Below are 23,923 nucleotides of genomic sequence, written 5' to 3'. Positions count from 1 at the left end.
GGTATCGAGGTAGAACGAGGAGGATTCAGTCTCCTCGCACCTCTGAGGAACCTGACGATTAACTCGTGCTTACCTAAGGATTTACCGTCTACTGCATCGTGATCCGCCGCTATTGCAGCGACGTACACTTTGAGGGTGGAGGGAGACAGCCGTCGCTCCAACCCATCCTGCAGGAAGGAAAGCACGACGTTAATCGAACACTTCCGGGGGTCTTCCGCGAAGAGCACCAGACGACGAACAGGTTCCACTTCAGAGCGTAGAGGCGCCTCTTAGAGGGGGCTCTAGCTGAAGCGATGGTGTCTACCACAGCTTGTGGCAGGCCACCTAGAACCTCCGCGTCCCGTCCAGGGACCAGACATGGAGTTTCCAGAGGTCTGGACGCGGGTGCCCATAGAGTGCCCAGTCCCTGAGAAAGAAGGTCCTTCCACAGGGGAATCGGCCAGGGAGGGGCTGTCGCGAGGAGTGTGAGTTCGGGGAACCAGGTCCGGTTGGGCCAATAGGGCGCAACTAACAAGACCTGCTCCTCGTCCTCCCTGACCTTGCACAGAGTCTGTGCAAGAAGGCTCACTGGGGGAAACGCATATTTGCGTAGGTCCCGGGGCCAGCTGTGCGCCAGTGCATCTATGCCTAAGGTACCTCCAGTCAGGTAGTAGTACCACTGGGAATGGGTCGACCCCCGGGGAAGCGAACAGGTCTACCTGCGCAACCCCAAAGAGGTCCCATATCAGCTGGACGCTCCGGGGGTGGAGTCGCCATTCTCCCGGAGGTGTCGACTGACGAGAGAGCTCGTCGGCTGTCTGGTTCAGCGCACCTGGGATGTGTATGGCACGAAGTGACCTCACAAACTTCTGACTCCACAGGAGGAGACGGACCAGTACGTGCTTGCCCTGGAGCGGTTTCTTGAACCGGGCCAGGGCAAGACGTACCGCCAGAAGCTCTAGGCAATTGATATGCCAACGCAGTTGCGGTCCTGTCCACAGACCCGAAACTGCGTGCCCGTTGTACGTGGCCCCCCAACCCGTGGATGAGGCATCCGTGAAAACCACAGCATGCCTCGACACCTGTTCTAAGGACACACCGGCCCGGAGAAACGAGGGGTCTGACCACGGGTTGAAGGTTTGGCGACAATAAGGAGTCACTGGGACCCGGTACTGACCGCTGTGCCACGCCCATCTCGGGACTCGGTCGTGTAACCAGCGTTGAAGCGGTCTCATATGAAGCAATCCGAGCGGCGTTACCGCGGCTGCAGATGCCATCTGCCCCAGGAGCCTCTGAAAAAATTTCAGTGGAGCCGCTGTCCTGCCATTGAACGTATTCAAGAAGTTCAACACTGACCGGACGTGCTCCGGAGTGAGGCGCGCCGTCCGGTTGACCGAATCCAACTCCATACCGAGATAAGAGATCCTCTGCGTGGGGCAGAGTTTGCTCTTCTCTCGGTTGACCCGAAGTCCCAACAGGCTGAGGTGACTGAGCACCATGTCCCTGTGTTCGCACAACTGCTCCCGAGACTGGGCGAGAATAAGCCAGTCATCGAGATAGTTGAGTAAGCGAACGCCGCGTTCTCTGAGCGGAACAATGGCTGCCTCTACGACTTTGGGCAAGACTTTGTACTGATATGCCTTCCCCTCGAACGCAAAGCGCAGGAGCGGTCTGTGTCAAGGAAGGATAGAGACATGAAAGTACACGTCCTTCAGGTCGATCGCTGCGAACCAATCTTGGGGACGGATGCACTGGAAAATAAGTTTCTGCGTTAACATTTTGAACGGGAGCTTGTGCAGGGCCCGATTCAAAATGCGCAGGTCCAAGATTGGTCTTAACCCACCCCCTTTCTTGGGTACAATGAAGTAGGGGCTGTAGAACCCCAACCTCATATCGGCTGGAGGAACCGGCTCGACCGCGCCCTTCGCCAGCAGGACATCGATCTCTGAACGCAAGACATGGGCATCCGAGCTCTGCACTGAGGTGAAGAGGATGCCCCTGTACTTGGGAGGCCGGCGTGTGAACTGAATCGCATAGCCGAGTCTGATGGTACGGATGAGCCAGCGTGACGGTCTGGGGAGGCCAAGCCAGGCCCCCAGAGACCGAACAAGCAGGATCATCGGCACCACAGATGTACCCGGGGTGAGGCAGCGAGGTGGAGCACTCAGACCCGACTCGGGAGGCCCGGAGGCGGCCCGGAGTGTTGTCTGAGTACTCCAGGTGGGGCAGAGTGTGGGTGAGAAGGCCCGAGGGCGTCCTCGGTGCCCACACTGCTGCCCCCTGGCGAAGGGGGAGAGGGGAGGAAAGGAGTGGCAAGGCCCAGGGGCGTCGCACACTGCCAACCTGACCCTCTCAGGGCCCAGGGAGGGAGGAAACTGCTCTGAGAATGTGGGTACCGCTGGACTCCGGAGAGCCAGCGGCAGGACCGAACCGAATAAATATTCTCCCCTCGGTCCTTCTCCGGGGGAGGGAGGGGTGCGGACACCGTCTCCCCGAGCAGTTTGCCATCTCGCTGGGCTGCCCGTTCCAGGGCCGCTCGCCCTTGTGCTTGCTAGCGGACTCACGGTACCCTTGACGGGTTGGGCACATCCCCTGCGCCCGGCCACCTGCTGCCCGGGTGGAGGCTGCTGCTTGGCTTTGCAGGGGCGGAGGCGGACGCAGGGGGGGCATCCTCGGCGACAAGCAGATGGAGGTGCTGCAGCCGACGACTGGGTGGAGGCAGCAGCTAGTCGTCGGGGCAGGATGTTTTTTTTATTATAATTTTTTTTTATTAAACCACCTCCATCCGCTTCTGGGCCACCAAGAACTGCTGGGCGAGTTCTCGACAGAGTCGCCGAAGACTTTGTCAGGCTCACGCATATCTGCCAGGTTTAGCCCCAGCTTCCTGGACCACTAATGTGGACATCGCCTGACCCAGGGAGCGTGCAGTGACTTCCGTCACCCGGAGAGCGAGGTCTATCATTGCACGCAGTTCCTGCATAACCCCTGAGTCAAGACTACCCTCGTGCATGCAGGAGAGAGGGTAGTGAGAGAGCGAAAAAATGAATACAGATTATGGCCCTTTTGGCGTTCCATATTTTGACACCAATAGCTCCACACTGCTAAATTCTTCCAATGCACATCCAGGCAGCCACCCTGGAAGGCATGGCTGTCAACACTGAATCTGATTCAGCATGAGCACACACTATTATAGTGGGAAACTCAGCGTCATCATCTCCAACGCATAACAGCCCTCTCTCCGATGCAGGAATTGACATCTGTCCTCTGCCAGAGCCACAAATGAAATGCTAGGTCCCCCTTCTTTTTCAAAAAAGGACCAGCAATCCCATCTGGGCTACCAGCAGGCATGAGAGACAGTGGGCGTGGCCGCCAGACTCGACGGCACACGGCACGCTGAACGCTCAAGCCCCTATGAAAGGGGCAGGATGAACAACGCGCCGACGTGGCCATGTTCCCATGAGAGAACATGAACCACCCACGAACAAAGTCTCAACATGCTCATGATGCGATAGAGGAGTGGGGTCCCGAAGAGATGGACCCGGCGGGGATGCCCCACTGTTATCCTCAGGTCACCAAGGCTTATTAACCAAAATAATCCTTTTCTGGAACACCAGAAAAGAAACTAGATCAGGCAATAAGCAAAGGGACTCAACCCCGTTTGAGGTTTAAAAGTCTGGACCACGCATCTAGAGAGTGCCAAGTGACGCGCTGGGTTGCCTTGGCAACCCCCGCTGTCAGCCGCCGCTCGACGGCACACGGCACGCTGAACGCTCAAGCCCTTACGAGAAAGGTGAGACGAACAACGCGCCGACGTGACCATGCTCTCCTGAGAGAGCATGAATCACCCACGAAAGCAATCTCACATGTTTACATGTGAGAGAGATCGTGGCCGTCAAACAACAGGAAACAACCGCATCCAGAAACACACGGTTTGAATGACATCTTGAAAAAGACGCAGGGTCAAACCGTGTTGCTCTTTTAGTGATAGAGAGAAGAGAGAACCGCTCCAACAGTGCCGAGGCACACAGGGGAATAGCCGCGGCTCACAGTGGTTTAAAGGTGCAAGCCCACTGTAAGCACTCAGAGGAAACGACCACCGCTGTAAAGCACCGTCACACGACACAGGAACAGGTAAGCAGATCTTCTCGTAGAGACTCGTTTAGTTTGTGTAAACACACTCTTCGTAGGAACATGTAATGCTCGGCTCCTCAGTTGAAAGCGGTATGCGGTACTTCCACTTCCGTATTTATACGCGCAATGCGGGGCGGTGCGTGGAATGTGTGAACCGCATGCCAATTTTCATTGGCTCGTTTCTAATACACTCGAAGTAGATTGGTCTCTGAGAACAGATCCCAATTCGTCGGTCAGTTCCGACGTACGTCGAACGTGACCGACTGAAAGGGAACTAAACTTAAGTAAGAAATGTACTTTTGCTATGGTTAAATACATGTTCAGTGATATCTTCCAGAGATTTTTTAATTTTGCCGCTATTTTTTCTCTACATAATGTTGATATGGCAACTAGTAAATACACTAAGTTTCGTCATTCTGGCATGTGTGGAAAGGGTTAATTCATGCATGTTACAACTAACCTGCGTTAGGTTGTGCCCCGCGTTCCCCTACCTTGTTAAATCACATTACCCTGTTATACCTCATATTAATACACTATATAGCCAGAAGTATTGAGCTGAGTTCAGGTGTTCAGCCCTTCATGGCCACAGGTGTGTAACTCAAGCTCTAGGCCTGCAGACGCTTCTAAACACATTAGTGAGAGAATGGGCCGCTCTCAGGAGCTCAGAGAACTCAAGCTCTAGACCTGCAGACGCTTCTACACACATCAGTGAGAGAATGGGCCGCTCTCAGGAGCTCAGAGAACTCAAGCTCTAGACCTGCAGACGCTTCTACACACATCAGTGAGAGAATGGGCCGCTCTCAGGAGCTCAGAGAACTCAAGCTCTAGACCTGCAGACGCTTCTACACACATCAGTGAGAGAATGGGCCGCTCTCAGGAGCTCAGAGAACTCAAGCTCTAGACCTGCAGACGCTTCTACACACATCAGTGAGAGAATGGGCCGCTCTCAGGAGCTCAGAGAACTCAAGCTCTAGACCAGCAGACGCTTCTACACACATCAGTGAGAGAATGGGCCGCTCTCAGGAGCTCAGAGAACTCAAGCTCTAGACCAGCAGACGCTTCTACACACATCAGTGAGAGAATGGGCCGCTCTCAGGAGCTCAGAGAACTCAAGCTCTAGTCCTGCAGACGCTTCTACACACATCAGTGAGAGAATGGGCCGCTCTCAGGAGCTCAGAGAACTGCTCGGGTTATGTATATAACCCTTGTTCCCTGAGAAGGGGAACGAGCACTGCATCGGGACGACGCTTTGGGGATGCTCCCTTAGCATCAGCGAATCTGAAACCAGAATGCCAACTAGGCCAATCCGATTGGCGTGCGTGATGACGTCATTGTGACGGCATACCCGGAAGTATAAAAGGGGAGCTGGAACGTAATGGCGGTAGTAATTGCTCTGAAGCATGCGCTCCAGGCGCGCCGAGGTGTGGCGTCGGGATGCAGTGCTCGTTCCCCTTCTCAGGGAACAAGGGTTATATACATAACCCGAGCAGTTCCCTTTCGAGGGAACTCGCACTGCATCGGGACGACGCTTTGGGGAACGAGTACCCACTAGGCCACACCGAAGGGTAGCGCCTGCCCTAGTGTGAAGCCGGAAACCGGGCACAGCTAGGACTGGAGCACCCTAGCACCAGGCGTCGTAGGGAGATCCAGGCTATAAAACCTGATAAAAGTGTGTGGGGTAGCCCACCCGGCCGCCTCGCAGATATCCTGCAAGGGGACCCCAGAAAGAAGGGCCACCGAAGAGGCCATGCCTCTGGTGGAATGAGCCCTCACAGCCACAGGTGAAGGCAAACTGCGCACCTGATAGGCCATGGTAATCGCCTGGACAATCCAATTACTGATTGTCTGAGTAGACGCAGGCAATCCCTTCTTAGGTGAGCCAAAACACACCAACAGTTGTTGTGATCTCCTCCACTGTGCAGACTTCGCCAAATAAACTCTGAGCGCCCTAACCGGGCAGAGTAGGTGAAGTCTCCCCTCTTCCGCCGTCACATGAGGCGGAGGATGAAATGCCTGCAGGACCAATGACCTGACCACCCTTGATGGCACCTTAGGCACGTAGCCCGGCCTAGGGTGTAAGATGGCCTTTACTCCTCCCGGGGCAAACTCCAGGCAGGTCGGCGTTACCGCCAAGGCCTGGAGATCTCCCACTCTCCTGAGAGAGGTAATGGCAAGGAGAAAAGCCACCTTAAGAGTCAGATCCTTTGGTCCAGCCGACTCCAATGGTTCGAAGGGGGCCTCAGCCATCCTTCGAGAACCACTGCCAGGTCCCAGGTTGGAACTCTGGTCCGAGCCGCAGGCCTCATCCTCCGAGCCCCACGGAGGAATTGTACAACCAGCTGGTGCCTACCCAGAGGCCCATCACCCAGAGGAGTGTGGAAAGCCGCAATGGCAGCCACGTACACCTTGAGTGTGGACGGGGTAAGCCCTGCAGAAAAACGATCTTGGAGGAACTCCAGCACTGAAGCCACTGGGCAGTTAACTGGGTCACTGTCTCTAACTGGCCGCCATGACCACGTCCCAGCCAGTGAGGGAGGCGTCTGTTGAAACGGATTCCCGGCAACAGAACGCTCCCAACACTGGCCCTTGGGACAGAAACCAAGGTTTCTTCCATATGACTAGGGAACGAAGGCCACTGCGCGTTACCCTGATCATACAGAATGGATTTCCCCTCAAGGAAAGCCACCTGGTTTACTTCCCATAACCACGTCCCAGCCAGTGAGGGAGGCGCCTGTTGAAACGGATTACCGGCAACAGAACGCTCCCAACACTGGCCCCTGGGACAGAAACCAAGGTTTCTTCCATATGACTAGGGAACGAAGGCATCTGCGCGTTACCCTGATCATACAGAATGGTTTTCCCCCCGAGGAAAACCCCTTGATTCCCAGCTACCACTGTAAGGGTCTCATGCAGCAGGCCAAGAGATATTCTGTTGGACGCAGCCGCAATGAGCCCCAGCAGACCTTAAACTGCTTCACAGTGATGCTGTGGCCTAGCTTCATTTTAGAGACCACCGCCCGTATGGACTCGATACGTTCGGGAGACAATTGTGCCCACAACGTAGAGAATCCCATACGACTCCCAGGAACACAGTTCTCTGAGAAGGCGTCAACACGCTACTGCGTGTAGAGTCTCAAAGGGCTAGGCCACCTGGAAGAACCCGATATTGGTACGCTTTGCCCCAAAAAGCGAACCTCAGGAACTTCCTGTGACACAGAAGGATGGATACAGGGAAGTATGCGTCCTCTTCAGACCCATCGTGACAGACCAGTCCTCAGACTGGATCTGAATCACAATGGAGGAATTGCTAAGCATCTTGAATCTGAATCTCCTCAGAGAACGATTCAAGTACCTTAGGTCCAAAGTTGGATGCAACTGGCCATCCCTCTTAGAAACTGTGAAGTACCGGCTGTAGAACCCAGACTCCCTGTCTGGCGGAGGAGCACATTCTGTGGCCTCCCTACCAACAGGGAGTGAACTTCCTGTTCCATTACCCGAACCTGCCCGGGGACCACTGCCGTCCAGACCACCCCACTGAACTTCAGGGGAAGGTAACCGGACTGCAGTCTGTATGCCCCTTTCTACAGTCGCAGGCCCCAAGCTGATATATTCGGAGGCATAACCATGCGCCGAGATAATCTGCTAAAGGAACCAGCCTCTCGAGGCCGGTCTCGGGTGTCAACCGAGCCTCCTCCCCGACCCCCTGAAGCGGCTAACCGGCAGGGCGAAATCGAGGAAGATTTTCGGTGTGCGTACGCATTTGCTGGACCACCGCAAGTCTTGTTAGAGGCGGCTGGTGCAGCACGCGTGCACGGCGAAACGATGTGGCCCGAAGCGTACTAGACGGCGGGAACACAGCATCGATTCCCGAAAACTCCACAGGGGAGGCGACCTCGATCGCTCCTACCCGGGAGAGGGGGCTGGCCAGCAGGGGGCCTCATCTAAGGGAGCAGCTCAACAGGGCCACAACCCTAGAGCGGACACTGCGATTAGCAATTGCCTGAAACTGATGTGTCCCGCAGGCCACAAGGCGGCGAGAACGACATCAACTTCAGGAGGGCTCCATCTTAGATGAATATCCAGTTCACAAGTTAAACACGCTTGGGTGACAGAATTAAAGTATCCAACTTATCAAAGTCGGATAACATGACACTCAATTCCTCGGAATTAAATGCCATCATAATCACCAAACCCGTGCAACCTGATCTGAATAATAGGCTGAATAAAAAATATATCTAACTCCTCAAAGTCAGATAATATTTTAATTTAATTCCTCAGAATTAAATGCAGCCACAATAAGGTGAAACATAGTCTGAATGATAGGCTGAATATCTAACTCCTCAAAGTTAGATTATATTTAATTTTAATTCCTTAGAATTAAATGTAGCCGTAATTAATCAGACGACACTGTTTTATTTGTATTTATACGGACTCATAGACCCCACGTTGCCTCAGCAACGTGGTTCAAGCCGTCATAATACAATTGGCTTTCATCCCTCGAGAAAAAAGCCAAACAGTGTCACACAATACAGTGAAACATGGTCTGAAATGACTGAATGTCTAACTCCTCAGAGTCAGATAATATCTCATTTAAATCCTCAGACTTAAATGCAGCCATATCAGACAAATACTGATTTATTGTATTATACTCGTCCGTTAAGCCAACCAGTATCTCATGCACACCGATCGCGTGTGTTCACATTAATTGCAGACCCATAACCTGCGCGCTGCCTTTTTTTTTTTTTTTTTTTTCAGCAATCGCGTGGATGGAATCTTGCATATTTAAGAAGTGCTTATGACTTTGACTGCCTCGATGCTGAGTACGTCTAATTCCTCAGAATCAGACCTCTCACACATCGCGTCCTCTGCCCCGGGGGAAGAAGCCGCAGCGCGGGCTTCCACACGGGGAAGGAGAACATCTGAACTGTCAGACAAAGACTGGGAAGATGCCTCAGCAGTCCCAGTCCCGCTGACAGTCCATCCGTGAGCCCCATGACCAGCCTCACCGCACCGCCTCGGCGGATGCGGGACCGATCCACGGGGCTCACGAGGCTGGCCGGCCTCATCGAACACGGCCAGCCGAGAGCGGAGCACTCTGAGCGTCAGCTTTCATAATGCTCACAAGCGGCTCCCTCGAGAGCCGCTCGAGCATGCTGAACGCCCAGGCAGTGCACACACAGCAGGTGTGTATCCGAGCCCGACATGTAGCGAGGGCAAGGATGCACACACTGCTTGAACTCTCTCACTTTTTCACACTTCATTTCAATCACACACTTTCACTGACATACAACAGTAAATAGACAGACAGTTTGACACATAGCGCTTGCTGAAGAGCAATAACTACCGCCATTACGTTCCAGCTCCCCTTTTATACTTCCGGGTATGCCGTCACAATGACGTCATCACGCACGCCGATCGGATTGGCCTAGTTGGCATTCTGGTTTCAGATTCGCTGATGCTAAGGGAGCATCCCCAAAGCGTCGTCCCGATGCAGTGCGAGTTCCCTCGAAAGGGGGATGCAGACGCTTCTACACACATCAGTGAGAGAATGGGCCGCTCTCAGGAGCTCAGAGAACTCAAGCTCTAGACCTGCAGACGCTTCTACACACATCAGTGAGAGAATGGGCCGCTCTCAGGAGCTCAGAGAACTCAAGCTCTAGACCTGCAGACGCTTCTACACACATCAGTGAGAGAATGGACCGTTCTCAGGAGCTCAGAGAACTCAAGCTCTAGACCTGCAGACGCTTCTACACATATTAGTGAGAGAATGGGCCGCTCTCAGGAGCTCAGAGAACTCAAGCTCTAGACCTGCGGACGCTTCTACACACATCAGTGAGAGAATGGGCCGCTCTCAGGAGCTCAGAGAACTCAAGCTCTAGACCTGCAGACGCTTCTACACACATCAGTGAGAGAATGGACCGCTCTCAGGAGCTCAGAGAACTCAAGCTCTAGACCTGCAGATGCTTCTACACATATTAGTGAGAGAATGGGCCGCTCTCAGGAGCTCAGAGAACTCAAGCTCTAGACCTGCAGACGCTTCTACACACATCAGTGAGAGAATGGGCCGCTCTCAGGAGCTCAGAGAACTCAAGCTCTAGACCTGCAGACGCTTCTACACACATCAGTGAGAGAATGGGCCGCTCTCAGGAGCTCAGAGAACTCAAGCTCTAGTCCTGCAGACGCTTCTACACACATCAGTGAGAGAATGGGCCGCTCTCAGGAGCTCAGAGAACTCAAGCTCTAGGCCTGCAGACGCTTCTACACACATCAGTGAGAGAATGGGCCGCTCTCAGGAGCTCAGAGAACTCAAGCTCTAGACCTGCAGACACTTCTACACACATCAGTGAGAGAATGGGCCGCTCTCAGGAGCTCAGAGAACTCAAGCTCTAGGCCTGCAGACACTTCTACACACATCAGTGAGAGAATGGGCCGCTCTCAGGAGCTCAGAGAAATCAAGCTCTAGGCCTGCAGACGCTTCTACACACATCAGTGAGAGAACGGGCCGCTCTCAGGAGCTCAGAGAACTCAAGCTCTAGGCCTGCAGACGCTTCTAAACACATCAGTGAGAGAATGGGCCGCTCTCAGGAGCTCAGAGAACTCAAGCTCTAGGCCTGCAGACGCTTCTAAACACATCAGTGAGAGAATGGGCCGCTCTCAGGAGCTCAGAGAAATCAAGCTCTAGGCCTGCAGACGCTTCTACACACATCAGCGAGAGAATGGGCCGCTCTCAGGAGCTCAGAGAACTCAAGCTCTAGGCCTGCAGACGCTTCTAAACACATCAGTGAGAGAATGGGCTGTTCTCAGGAGCTCAGAGAACTCAAGCTCTAGGCCTGCAGACGCTTCTACACACATCAGTGAGAGAATGGGCTGCTCTCAGGAGCTCAGAGAACTCAAGCTCTAGACCTGCAGACGCTTCTACACACATCAGTGAGAGAATGGGCCGCTCTCAGGAGCTCAGAGAACTCAAGCTCTAGACCTGCAGACGCTTCTACACACATCAGTGAGAGAATGGGCCGCTCTCAGGAGCTCAGAGAGCTCAAGCTCTAGTCCTGCAGACGCTTCTACACACATCAGTGAGAGAATGGGCCGCTCTCAGGAGCTCAGAGAACTCAAGCTCTAGACCTGCAGACGCTTCTACACACATAAGTGAGAGAATGGGCCGCTCTCAGGAGCTCAGAGAACTCAAGCTCTAGACCTGCAGACGCTTCTACACATATTAGTGAGAGAATGGGCCGCTCTCAGGAGCTCAGAGAACTCAAGCTCTAGACCTGCAGACGCTTGTACACACATCAGTGAGAGAATGGGCCGCTCTCAGGAGCTCAGAGAACTCAAGCTCTAGACCTGCAGACGCTTCTACACACATCAGTGAGAGAATGGGCCGCTCTCAGGAACTAAGAGAACTCAAGCTCTAGACCTGCGGACGCTTCTACACACATCAGTGAGAGAATGGGCCGCTCTCAGGAGCTCAGAGAACTCAAGCTCTAGGCCTGCGGACGCTTCTACACACATCAGTGAGAGAATGGGCCGCTCTCAGGAGCTCAGAGAACTCAAGCTCTAGGCCTGCAGACGCTTCTACACACATCAGTGAGAGAATGGGCCGCTCTCAGGAGCTCAGAGAACTCAAGCTCTAGACCAGCAGACGCTTCTACACACATCAGTGAGAGAATGGGCCGCTCTCAGGAGCTCAGAGAACTCAAGCTCTAGTCCTGTAGACGCTTCTACACACATCAGTGAGAGAATGGGCCGCTCTCAGGAGCTCAGAGAACTCAAGCTCTAGGCCTACAGACGCTTCTACACACATCAGTGAGAGAATGGGCCGCTCTCAGGAGCTCAGAGAACTCAAGCTCTAGACCTGCAGACGCTTCTACACACATCAGTGAGAGAATGGGCCGCTCTCAGGAGCTCAGAGAACTCAAGCTCTAGACCTGCAGACGCTTCTAAACACATCAGTGAGAGAATGGACCGCTCTCAGGAGCTCAGAGAACTCAAGCTCTAGACCTGCAGACGCTTCTACACACATCAGTGAGAGAATGGGCCGCTCTCAGGAGCTCCGAGAACTCAAGCTCTAGACCTGCAGACGCTTCTACACACATCAGTGAGAGAATGGGCCGCTCTCAGGAGCTCAGAGAACTCAAGCTCTAGGACTGCAGACGCTTCTACACACATCAGTGAGAGAATGGGCCGCTCTCAGGAGCTCAGAGAACTCAAGCTCTAGACCTGCAGACGCTTCTACACACATCAGTGAGAGAATGGGCCGCTCTCAGGAGCTCAGAGAACTCAAGCTCTAGACCTGCAGACGCTTCTACACACATCAGTGAGAGAATGGGCCGCTCTCAGGAGCTCAGAGAACTCAAGCTCTAGACCTGCAGACGCTTCTACACATATTAGTGAGAGAATGGGCCGCTCTCAGGAGCTCAGAGAACTCAAGCTCTAGTCCTGCAGACGCTTCTACACACATCAGTGAGAGAAAGGGCCGCTCTCAGGAGCTCAGAGAACTCAAGCTCTAGACCAGCAGACGCTTCTACACACATCAGTGAGAGAATGAGCCGCTCTCAGGAGCTCAGAGAACTCAAGCTCTAGGCCTGCGGACGCTTCTACACACATCAGTGAGAGAATGGACCGCTCTCAGGAGCTCAGAGAACTCAAGCTCTAGACCTGCAGACGCTTCTACACACATCAGTGAGAGAATGGGCCGCTCTCAGGAGCTCAGAGAACTCAAGCTCTAGACCTGCAGACGCTTCTACACACATCAGTGAGAGAATGGGCCGCTCTCAGGAGCTCAGAGAACTCAAGCTCTAGGCCTGCAGACGCTTCTACACACATCAGTGAGAGAATGGGCCGCTCTCAGGAGCTCAGAGAACTCAAGCTCTAGGCCTGCGGACGCTTCTACACACATCAGTGAGAGAATGGGCCGCTCTCAGGAGCTCAGAGAACTCAAGCTCTAGGCCTGCGGACGCTTCTACACACATCAGTGAGAGAATGGGCCGCTCTCAGGAGCTCAGAGAACTCAAGCTCTAGTCCTGCAGACGCTTCTACACACATCAGTGAGAGAATGGGCCGCTCTCAGGAGCTCAGAGAACTCAAGCTCTAGACCTGCAGACGCTTCTACACACATCAGTGAGAGAATGGGCCGCTCTCAGGAGCTCAGAGAACTCAAGCTCTAGACCTGCAGACGCTTCTACACACATCAGTGAGAGAATGGGCCGCTCTCAGGAGCTCAGAGAACTCAAGCTCTAGACCTGCAGACGCTTCTACACACATCAGTGAGAGAATGGGCCGCTCTCAGGAGCTCAGAGAACTCAAGCTCTAGAACTGCAGACGCTTCTACACACATCATTGAGAGAATGGACCGCTCTCAGGAGCTCAGAGAACTCAAGCTCTAGACCTGCAGACGCTTCTACACATATTAGTGAGAGAATGGGCCGCTCTCAGGAGCTCAGAGAACTCAAGCTCTAGTCCTGCAGACGCTTCTACACACATCAGTGAGAGAAAGGGCCGCTCTCAGGAGCTCAGAGAACTCAAGCTCTAGACCAGCAGACGCTTCTACACACATCAGTGAGAGAATGGGCCGCTCTCAGGAGTTTAGAGAACTCAAGCGTGGGGCCGTGATCGCTGGACACCTGTGCAATAAGTCCATTCGGGACATTTCCTCACTGCTAAATATTCCACGCTCAACTGTTAGTGGGATTAGAACAAAGTGGAAGCCATTGGGAACAACAGCAACTCAGAGCGGGGTCAGCGCATGCTGAGGGTCACAGAGCATGGTCAGCGCATGCTGAGGGTCACAGAGTGGGGTCTACCACTGGACCATTAAGGCGCACAAGCATTTCATGCGAATCTATGTGAAGAATCTCAGGACTGACAATATTGTATTATGCTATAGTTAGGAGATGCAATTTTAAGAATGAAACTATCACTTTAATCATGACTTCTCATGACTCCCCCCCCCACCCACCCACTTTGTAAAACCAATTTATGCCACTGCATCACATTATCCCTGGAAAACTCTCGATTCACTATACGTTGGTGTTGTTCACATTACGCGCCAATTGCCAACAAAACACAAACATTTGACGCCGTTTCACTCACCGCCTGCAAAGATCTGCAAATCCAATGGGCCTTGTTTATAAAACATTTGTCACCGAAAATGCCAGGTTGCACACTTGAAACACAAACTGCATCCACTGATCCCTTAACGCTGAGTTATTTGGGAAGCTGAACAAGCTGATCTTTCCCTCACAACCAGAAACACACTTCTTTAGTGATATTGTTAAAAAATCCCGAATTATGGGCTCTCGTTCCTGCTCTGGTTGGTTTGTGCACTCGCTTTTCCATAAGGATTTTCCGCCCTCTAATGGGCCATTTTCAAAAAACCTTCAGAAACTTGTGAGAAACCGGAAGGAGTGTATTTGGCACAGAAATACTCAGTCAAACGTCCAACTAATTTTACCCCCCCCCCCCCCCCCCCTCTTTAATTCTACTGAATTGGAAGAGCCCCAAGCCTCCATCTCACACTCGCTGGTAAAGATGATGTTCTTTATTTCACGAAACAATTAGGTACTCTCTTTTCATCGAGCTTTGGCAACCCCTTCGCGAACATATCAAAACACTTCTGTGTTTGAACACTTTCTTTATTTCTTTCATAAACATTTTTTTTAATCTCTGGTGTTCTTTTGTTCTTCACAGACTGTCCTAATGGTCATCCATGCACTGTTGGTGAGGTAGGGTCATATGACTTCATTCCTATTATTTGGCTTGATATCATAGCATTAACTACATACAGTATATTGAAGTCACAGAGCACCACATTAGTTTTAATTTATTGTCATCAACCCGTTATTTTTTCCCTTTAAAAACATGAATTCTCTTCATGCATCTGTCTAGTGTGGTCAACCCATGGAGATCAGCATCTGTCCAGATTGTAAAGCACGAATAGGTGGTACCGATCACAAACCTGTTGACGGCTTCCAAAACATGACGGGAAAGTGAGTTCCTCTTGCAGCGAATGCTTGTTCCTCTTTAATTATGTTTAGTTTGGTAAATATAGTATAAATATATAATACCTAGCTCTCTGGAATAATTGATTCGGTAACACTTCAGTATAGGGAACACATATTCACTATTAACTATGACTTTTGCCTAAATAAACTCCCAATTGGCTGCTTATTAATAGTTAAGTAAGATTTTTTTGTAGCATTTAAGTTTCAGTATTGGGTAGAATTAAGAAATGTAGAATAAGGTCATGCAGAATAATGCATTAATATGTGCTTTATAAGTAATATGTGCTTTATTTTGTTTGTTCAGACTTTTGTTATTTGCTGTACATTCATGATGCATTAATGCATGTTTGTAAAAATTAAAATTAATAAAATACATTAATATACACATCCTGGCAAAAAAAAGTTGCCATAAGCCAATTCTTAAGATTTTAGAATTTAATCATTTTTGCAGTGATTAATATGTTTTTGGCATGTTTGTTTGTCATTAATTCGTTTAACCCTTTCTGATGCAGTGCCTAGGGTTTTATATGTCAGACAACCATGTTGGAAGACGAACCATAGCCATATTTCAGATTTTCCTGATTTCATCAGGCTGGCCACCACAGAGTCCTGAATTAACCCCATTGAAAGTCTTTGGGATGTGCTGGAGTGGACTTTACACTGCCTTTTCAAAAAAAGTTGCACACTAATATTTTATTGGACCACCTTTAGCTTTGATTACATTGTGCTTTAGTTGTGCCATTGTTCACAACATCACTTTTTTATTTTTATGTAGAAATCAATATTAACCAAGATTAATAAATATAGAAGTATTGTTAAATCTTGTTAACTATTGCATTGATGTTATTGTGAAGTGTTACTGAATTTATTTACAAAACTAACATATGAAAATGTTTGTTTGTTTTTTGGAAGATGCCCTTTAAAAACTAGTGTAACTAATAGTAATTGTTCAATCACTTCTTTAATCAATCTGAGGCTATTGTTCTTCTTTGCAGAGGGGACCACACTCAGTCAGGACACATTCTGGGTGACCCACAACGCCGTAACCAGCCTGACATGCAGGAGACTAAGAATATGTCACCTGCCCCCTTCGCTCTCCTCAGACTGCTCACACACATGTCCATGCTGCTGGGAGCTCAAGAAAACCCACAGGTATTACCTTCTTTCTGCCTGTTTATGGTTTTGTGATATACAGGGATGGAAAGAGTACTGATATATGCAAGTAAAAGTAGCATTACATTCCCCAAAAAATGTAGTATGAGTTAGAGCATACATACTTTCAAAAAACTACTTGGACAGCGTAACTTATTTAAAAGCAGTAGTGAGCTGCAAATTCTACCACCCATATAATAAACTATGCAATTTAAAAATGTAGAAAACACACATTCCTGCTGTTTTTCAGAAAGAATGAAGAACATCTATTCTCCAATAGTTTGACTGCCTTTTTAAAAAAGCATCACTTATCAGTGATACAAACTTTTTGCATCTACTTAAAAAAAAACAGGGGAAGGCGATTACAGAGATTAAAAGATCCATCCATTCATCTTCTCTTCTTTCGGCCGCCTGTATCCGGGATCTTGTCCTTTCGGTCATGACCCAAAGCTCATGACCATAGGTGAGAGTAGGAACGTAGATTGACCGGTAAATCGAGAGCTTCGCCTTACGGCTTAGCTCTTTCTTCACCACGACAGACCGGTACATCGACCGCATTACTGCAGAAGCTGCACCGATCCGTCTGTCAATCTCCCGTTCCATCCTCCCCTCACTCATGAACAAGACCCCTAGATACTTAAACTCCTCCACTTGGGGCAGGAACTCTCCACCAACCTGGAGTGGGCAAGCCACCCTTTTCCGACTGAGGACCATGGCCTCGGATTTGGAGGTGCTGATCCCCATCCCAGCCGCTTCACACTCGGCTGCAAACCGTCCCAATGCATGCTGAAGGTCCTGGTTAGAAGGGGCCAACACGACAACGTCATCCGCAAAGAGCAGAGACGAAACCGTGTGGTCCCCAAACCTGACACCCTCCGGCCCATGGCTGCGCCTAGAAATTCTGTCCATAAAAATTATGAACAGAACCGGCGACAAAGGGCAGCCCTGCCGGAGTCCAACATGCACCGGGAACAAGTCTGACTTACTGCCGGCAATGCGGACCAAACTCCTGCTTCGGTCATACAGGGACCGGACAGCCCTCAGCAAAGGACCCCGGACCCCATATTCCCCCAGCACCCTCCACAGGACGCCGCGAGGGACACAGTCGAATGCCTTCTCCAAATCCACAAAACAAATGTGGACTGGTTGGGCAAACTCCCATGAACCCTCCAGCACCCTGTAGAGGGTATAGAGCTGGTCCAGTGTTCCGCGACCAGGACGAAAACCACACTGTTCCTCCTGAATCCGAGGTTCCACTATCGGCCGGATTCTCCTCTCCAGTACCCTGACATAGACTTTCCCGGGGAGGCTGAGAAGTGTGATCCCCCTATAGTTGGAACACACCCTCCGGTCCCCCTTCTTAAAAAGAGGGACCACCACCCCGGTCTGCCATCCCAGAGGCACTGTCCCCGACCGCCACGCGATGCTGCAGAGGCGTGTCAGCCAAGACAGCCCCACAACATCCAGAGACTTGAGGTACTCAGGGCGGATCTCATCCACCCCCGGTGCCTTGCCACCGAGGAGTTTCTTGACCACCTCGGTGACTTCAGCCCGGGTGATGGACGAGTCCTCCTCTGAGCCCCCAGCCTCTGCTTCCTCAATGGAAGACGTGACGGCGGGATTGAGGAGATCCTCGAAGTATTCCTTCCACCGTCCGACAACATCCCCAGTCGAGGTCAACAGCCGCCCATCGCCACTGTAAACAGCGTTGGTAGGGCACTGCTTCCCCCTCCTGAGGCGCCGGACGGTTTGCCAGAATCTCTTCGAGGCCAGCCGATAGTCTTTTTCCATGGCCTCACCGAACTCCTCCCAGGCCCGAGTTTTTGCCTCCACGACCACCCGGGCTGCAGTCCGTTTAGCCTGTCGATACCTGTCAGCTGCCTCAGGAGTCCCACAAGCCAGCCAGGCCCGATAGGACTCCTTCTTCAGCTTGACGGAATCCCTTACTTCCGGTGTCCACCACCGGGTTCGGGGATTGCCGCCTCGACAGGCACCGGAGACCTTGCGTCCACAGCTCCGAGCAGCCGCTTTGACAATGGAGGTGGAGAACATGGTCCACTCGGACTCAATATCTCCAGCCTCCCTCGGGATCCGGTCGAAGCTCTGCCGGAGGCAGGAGTTGAAGATCTCTCTGACAGGAGACTCGGCCAAACGTTCCCAGCAGACCCTCACAGTACGTTTGGGTCTACCGAGTCTATCCAGCTTCCTCCCCCGCCATCGGATCCAACTCACCACCAGGTGGTGATCAGTTGACAGCTCCGCCCCTCTCTTCACCCGAGTGTCCAAGACATACGGCCGCAGATCAGATGAAACGACCACAAAGTCGATCATTGACCTACGACCTAGGGTGTCCTGGTGCCATGTGCACTGATGGACACCCTTATGCTTGAACATGGTGTTCGTTATGGACAAACTGTAACTAGCACAGAAGTCCAATAACTGAACACCACTCGGGTTCAGATCAGGGGGGCCGTTCCTCCCAATCACGCCCCTCCAGGTTTCACTGTCATTGCCCACGTGGGCGTTGAAGTCCCCCAGTAGAACGACGGAGTCCCCAGTCGGAGCACTCTCCAGCACCCCTCCCAGAGACTCCAAGAAGGTCGGGTACTCTGCACTGCCGTTCGGCCCGTAGGCACAAACGACAGTAAGAGACCTATCCCCGAGCCGAAGCCGCAGGGAAACGACCCTCTCGTTCACCGGGGTAAACTCCAACACATGGCAGCAGAGCTGGGGGGCTATAAGCAAACCCACACCAGCCCGCCGCCTCTCACCATGGGCAACTCCAGAGTGGTAAAGAGTCCATCCCCTCTCGAGGAGTGTGGTTCCAGAGCCCAAGCCATGCGTGGAGGTGATTCCGACTATCTCTAGTCGGAACCTCTCAACCTCACGCACAAGCTCAGGCTCTTTCCCCGCCAGCGAGGTGACATTCCATGTCCCAAGAGCCAGTTTCCGTGTCCAGGGATCGGGTCGTCTAGGCCCCCGCCTTCGACTGCTGCCCGATTCGCTTTGCACCGGCCCCTTACGGTCCCTCCCGTGAGTGGTGGGCCCACGGGAAGGTGTCCCCACGTCGCTCCTTCGGGCTGAGCCCGGCCGGACCCCGTGGGGGAAGGCCCGGCCACCAGGCGCTCGCATACGAGCCCCAACCCCAGGCCTGGCTCCAGGGTGGGGCCCCGGCTGCGCCATACCGGGCGACGTCACGGTCCTCCTTCTTTTTGTCATCATAAGGGTTTTTGAACTGCTCTTAGTCTGACCCGTCACCTAGGACCTGTTTGCCTTGGGAGACCCTACCAGGGGCATATAGCTCCGGACAACATAGCTCCTAGGGTCATTCGGGTACTCAAACCCCTCCACCACGTTAAGGTGGCAGTTCATGGCGGAGGAGATTAAAAGATGTAAAGGTTATTTTCAGTACACTCATCCACATTTGAAATCATAATGAATTAAAATAATCTGTGTGAAGTGTAAATTGCCTTTAATGAACCTTATCAACCTTAAAGTCATTATTGTGTAAAAAGACACTACGTATTTTAAGGGTCCAGAATAATGCATTAGTTAAGCATTAATTAATGATTAACTTGATTAACTTTTAAGTTTTATCTTCATTAATTATGACACCTATTGAGTGATATTTAAGTTTATTAATCAGAATAAGCCAATAATTAAGCATAACTTATATTAATACAGTACTAATAAAGACAATTTAACCCCCTATTCTGAAAGTTTTTTCCTCAATTATGGCAGTTATTTGTTAATAAGCAGCATTTACAGACACAAAACATACTTTTTTGTATATCTGGATAAATGGTGAAAAAAGATATGCTTCCCTTGGCCCTCATATTTCAGAAATACATGTTCATATCACTGTTATCCAGTTTTACCTATCAGTAAGGCTGGACACTATTGGTTCATCTGATGTGTTATTGAAATGTGTAAATGATATCAAGAGGTGGATGGCAATTAATGTTTTTCAGCTAAATGACGATAAAACAGAGGTTTAGATTCTAGGTTACAATGCTCTGGAAGCCCAGTTAGGTCCTCTTTCAACAAATGTACACAAACAAATCAAAAATCTTGGAGTGATCTTTGACTCTTGGGGCAGTTTGCAAAACACTCCTCAAACAACTGCGTTACTGAACAGAAAATAAACAGTGCAAAGAGCAACAGAAATATTAAACGCATACATGCAATGTTCACAGCTCGCGCTCCATCCACGGACTGCCCATTCATCAGCGAGTGAGTGCGTGCATTCTGCCTTAAAGGAGCCGTACCTAATTCTACTTGTTAAATGTTGTTGACTATTTCTCGGTTATTTATCGGGAGCTACAGAGACAGTGATAAAGATCGACCTGTTGATCGCGTTCGATGGGTGGGCGACCACTGCTCTAAATGAAAGTCCACACACTCACCACAGGGTAACAGTCAAGGCGGCCCACAGAGGACCAACGCTTGAAGTCATGATCTATCTGGAGCTCAGGGAGCGGAGGCTTCAGCATAGTGCTTTTTACTCTCTCAGTGAGAGGAAACCACTTCACTCAACCTACGGAGCTTATCAAGAAGACAGATAGCCATACACTTGAAACCAGGAACTTGCCTGGAGCTTAATAGAGCAACAGCTTCAAGGTAAACAAAATTCTTTAGTATATTATGTATCTAGAATATTTAGGGCCCTATTTTACCGATCTGAGCTCATGATCTGAAGCTCACGGCGCAGGTGCTCTTAGGGTGTGTGAATCCACTTTTGCTAGTTTAACGACAGGAAATACGGTTGGCGTGGTCTCTTGATGGGTCATGGGTGTGTTTTGGGAGTAACGTGCAATAAACCAAACAGAGTCTCATCTCCCTTTCCCTTTAAAAGCCAGATTCACTATTTACATGCAAGTGGAAAGACTGAACGCTTCTCCAGAGAGGAATCCTTTTATTTTTAATATTTAAATGTGTGTGTGTGTGTGTGTGTGTGTGTGTTGCACGTCCCTGTGTGTGTAATAATCAGAGTGTGTGTGTGTGTGTGTGTGTGTGTGTGTGTGTGTTGCGCGTCCCTGTGTGTGTAATAATCAGAGTGTGTGTTTGTGTGTGTGTGTGTGTGCGCTGCTGCGCGTCCCTGTGTGTGCGCGTTGTGCACCGCCTATAGGCTCATATTACTAACACACTCTTTAAATAACACACAAATACTGCACTATTGACTTTAGAGCAGATGTGTGTTGGTCAATGGTCAGTGGTTTTCAGTTCCTCACAATACCGTGCGTGCGTGTGTGTGCGCGGTGGACCGAACCACTGTGAGGCAAGAGAGATTTTAAGTTATGGTTTGTTTACACATTGGGAATCACATGACTAATAACATGAACCATGAATGTGGCAATTTATAAATCTCTAAGCTGTATCGTGCTGGAAGTGAAATCAGAGGAGTTGAACACGCAGCACTGGTGGAGATTTTAGTATGGATATGGTTGGACAAGGAGGAGTGGATCTCATTAGGAATAGTGTTTCTTATCCAAGTTATCAGTAGAGGGCAGTAATGCTATGTTAAGTGTGATGTACTAATAAAAAGAAGAAGAAGAAAATGTACAAAATAAAAGACATGAAAAACATAAACTTAACATACATAAACCAAAACCCAAAACCAAATGTGGCAGTTGCAATTCTCATTTTTCTATTGTTATAAAAATAGACTAAATCACATACAAATCATATATAATGTTGTAATCGAATGTTTATAAATTAATCTTTCAAATATTTCAGTGATTTCAGAAGTCTGACTCAAAATTAGGCAAGAATGGAAGATCTTCTGGGCTTGAGTTGTGCGTGCGACTGATGGTGCAAAAAGTAAATGACTAATGCTGAATTTTAAGATTTATTATTGTAAATGAAAATCACATTAAGAACACGACAGTCAGTTTTTTGTGAACTAAATCTGCTCAAAAAGGGCGAGCTGTTTAAACATACTGTATGAAATGCTTGAATACAGAAATGTCCACATTTGTATCCCCAGCTCAAAATAAAAAACGAACATATAATTACAATAACGCAAATTAATGCCCATGCATCTTTCCTGATGCCAAAGCAGTTTTAAATGAGTTTCGAACTTGCTTAGCATTCTTAGTCAGCATTAAATAAAAAATTGACAAATCTTTTTTATTATTGCAATTTATTATAAATAATATTTTAAAACATCTTTTTTTTTCAAATTCATGTGCCCATGTCATTTTTAATCAAAATAACTTCTCCCTTTTTCGACGACATCTCTTCCATGATGATGTACGTTTGTCTCAGCAAAAGTGGGACAAGCTGACAAGCTGACATGAAGCGATAGGTCATGAAGAGTCGAGAAGCGCAATAAGAGCTTGAAATACTGAGAGCGTGTACATTGCTCAGTGTAGCACAGGCTAGAGTAGGGAGGGAAGAAGAAGAGAAAGAGGAAAGGAAGGTGTTTTTTTTATGAGGTTAAGTGCTGTTGGAAGAGCTGAGTTTTAAGTTGACTTTTGAATGTTGTCAATGATTCTGCGTTTCGGATGATGTTGGGAAGATCGTTCCACCAGCTGGGAACGTTGAATGAAAATGTTCTGGAAAGGGATTTTTTCCCCCTCTGTGATGGGACCACAAGCCGTCGTTCCTTTGCTGAGCGAAGGCTTCTGGTGGGGATGTAGATTTATAGAATGGAGTCAAAGTAAGCAGGAGCTGAGCGTGTGGTGGCTCTGTATGCAAGCGTCAGTGCCTTAAACTTGATGTGAGCAGCGAGTGGTAGCCAGTGCAGGAGATGAAGAGAGGTGTGGGTCCTTTTGGGCTCGTTGAAGACAAGACGTGCTGCTGCATTCTGGATCATTCGAAGTGTTTGGATCGCACAAGAGGGGAGTCCAGCCAGAAGCGCATTACAGTAGTCAAGTCTAGAAATAACCAGGGCCTGGACCAGAAGCTGTGTTGCGTGCTCTGTTAGGAACGGTCTGATCTTCCTGATGTTGTGGAGCGCAAACCGGCATGAGTGAGCTGTCTTAGAAATGTGTTCTCTGAAGGACAGCTGGTCATCAAATGTTACTCCAAGATTTCTGACTGACTTTTATGGGGAAATCAAGGATGTACCTAACTGGATGGTGAAGTCATGTTGCATGGTGGGACTGGCGGGGAAGATGAGAAACTCAGTCTTTGCCAGGTTGAGCTGCAGGTGATGTTCTCTCATTCATGCAGAGATGTCAGCCAGACAGCTGGAGATTTGTGCAGCTACTGTGGGGTCGTCTGGGTGAAATGAAAGGTAGAGCTGAGTGTCATCAGCATAGCAGTGGTGTGAGAAGCCATGTGCCTGAATGATGGGTCCCAATGAAGTAGTGTAGATGGAGAAGAGGAGAGGACCAAGCACTGAGCCCTGGGGAACCCCAGTGGTCAGTTGATGTGCTTGGGATTCCTCTCCTCTCCAGGCAACCTTGAAAGACCTACCTGTGAGATAGGACTCAAACCAGTGGAGTGGAGTCCCTGTGATGCCCAGTGATGAGAGGGTAGACAGAAGAATCTGATGATTGACCGTGTCAAAGGCCGCAGATAGATCGAGCAGGACGAGGACCGATGATTTGGAGTCAGCTTTAGCTATCCGCAGGGCTTCAGTGACCGACAGTAGTGCAGTCTCTGTGGAGTGGCCCCTTTTGAAACCTGATTGGTTGATGGCCAGCTGATTATTC

The 23,923-nt window shown here is 50.2% G+C and overlaps 1 protein-coding gene across 1 annotated transcript in view; it reads left to right on the top strand.

Annotated features, from left to right (window-relative positions):
* Nucleotides 1-23,923, top strand: part of LOC307136871 (E3 ubiquitin-protein ligase rnf213-alpha-like) — a 418,045-nt gene that overhangs the window by 293,872 nt on the left and 100,250 nt on the right. The window contains exons 52-54 of the mRNA XM_079834193.1: nt 14,797-14,831; nt 14,995-15,095; nt 16,106-16,262. Coding sequence (XP_079690319.1) covers nt 14,797-14,831; nt 14,995-15,095; nt 16,106-16,262 — 293 coding nt within the window. The remainder of the gene's footprint in view (nt 1-14,796; nt 14,832-14,994; nt 15,096-16,105; nt 16,263-23,923) is intronic.

Source organism: Gobio gobio, assembly GCF_949357685.1.
Source record: "Gobio gobio genome assembly, chromosome: 14".
NCBI lineage: Eukaryota > Metazoa > Chordata > Actinopteri > Cypriniformes > Gobionidae > Gobio > Gobio gobio.
This window is presented reverse-complemented; position numbering and strand designations above follow the sequence as displayed.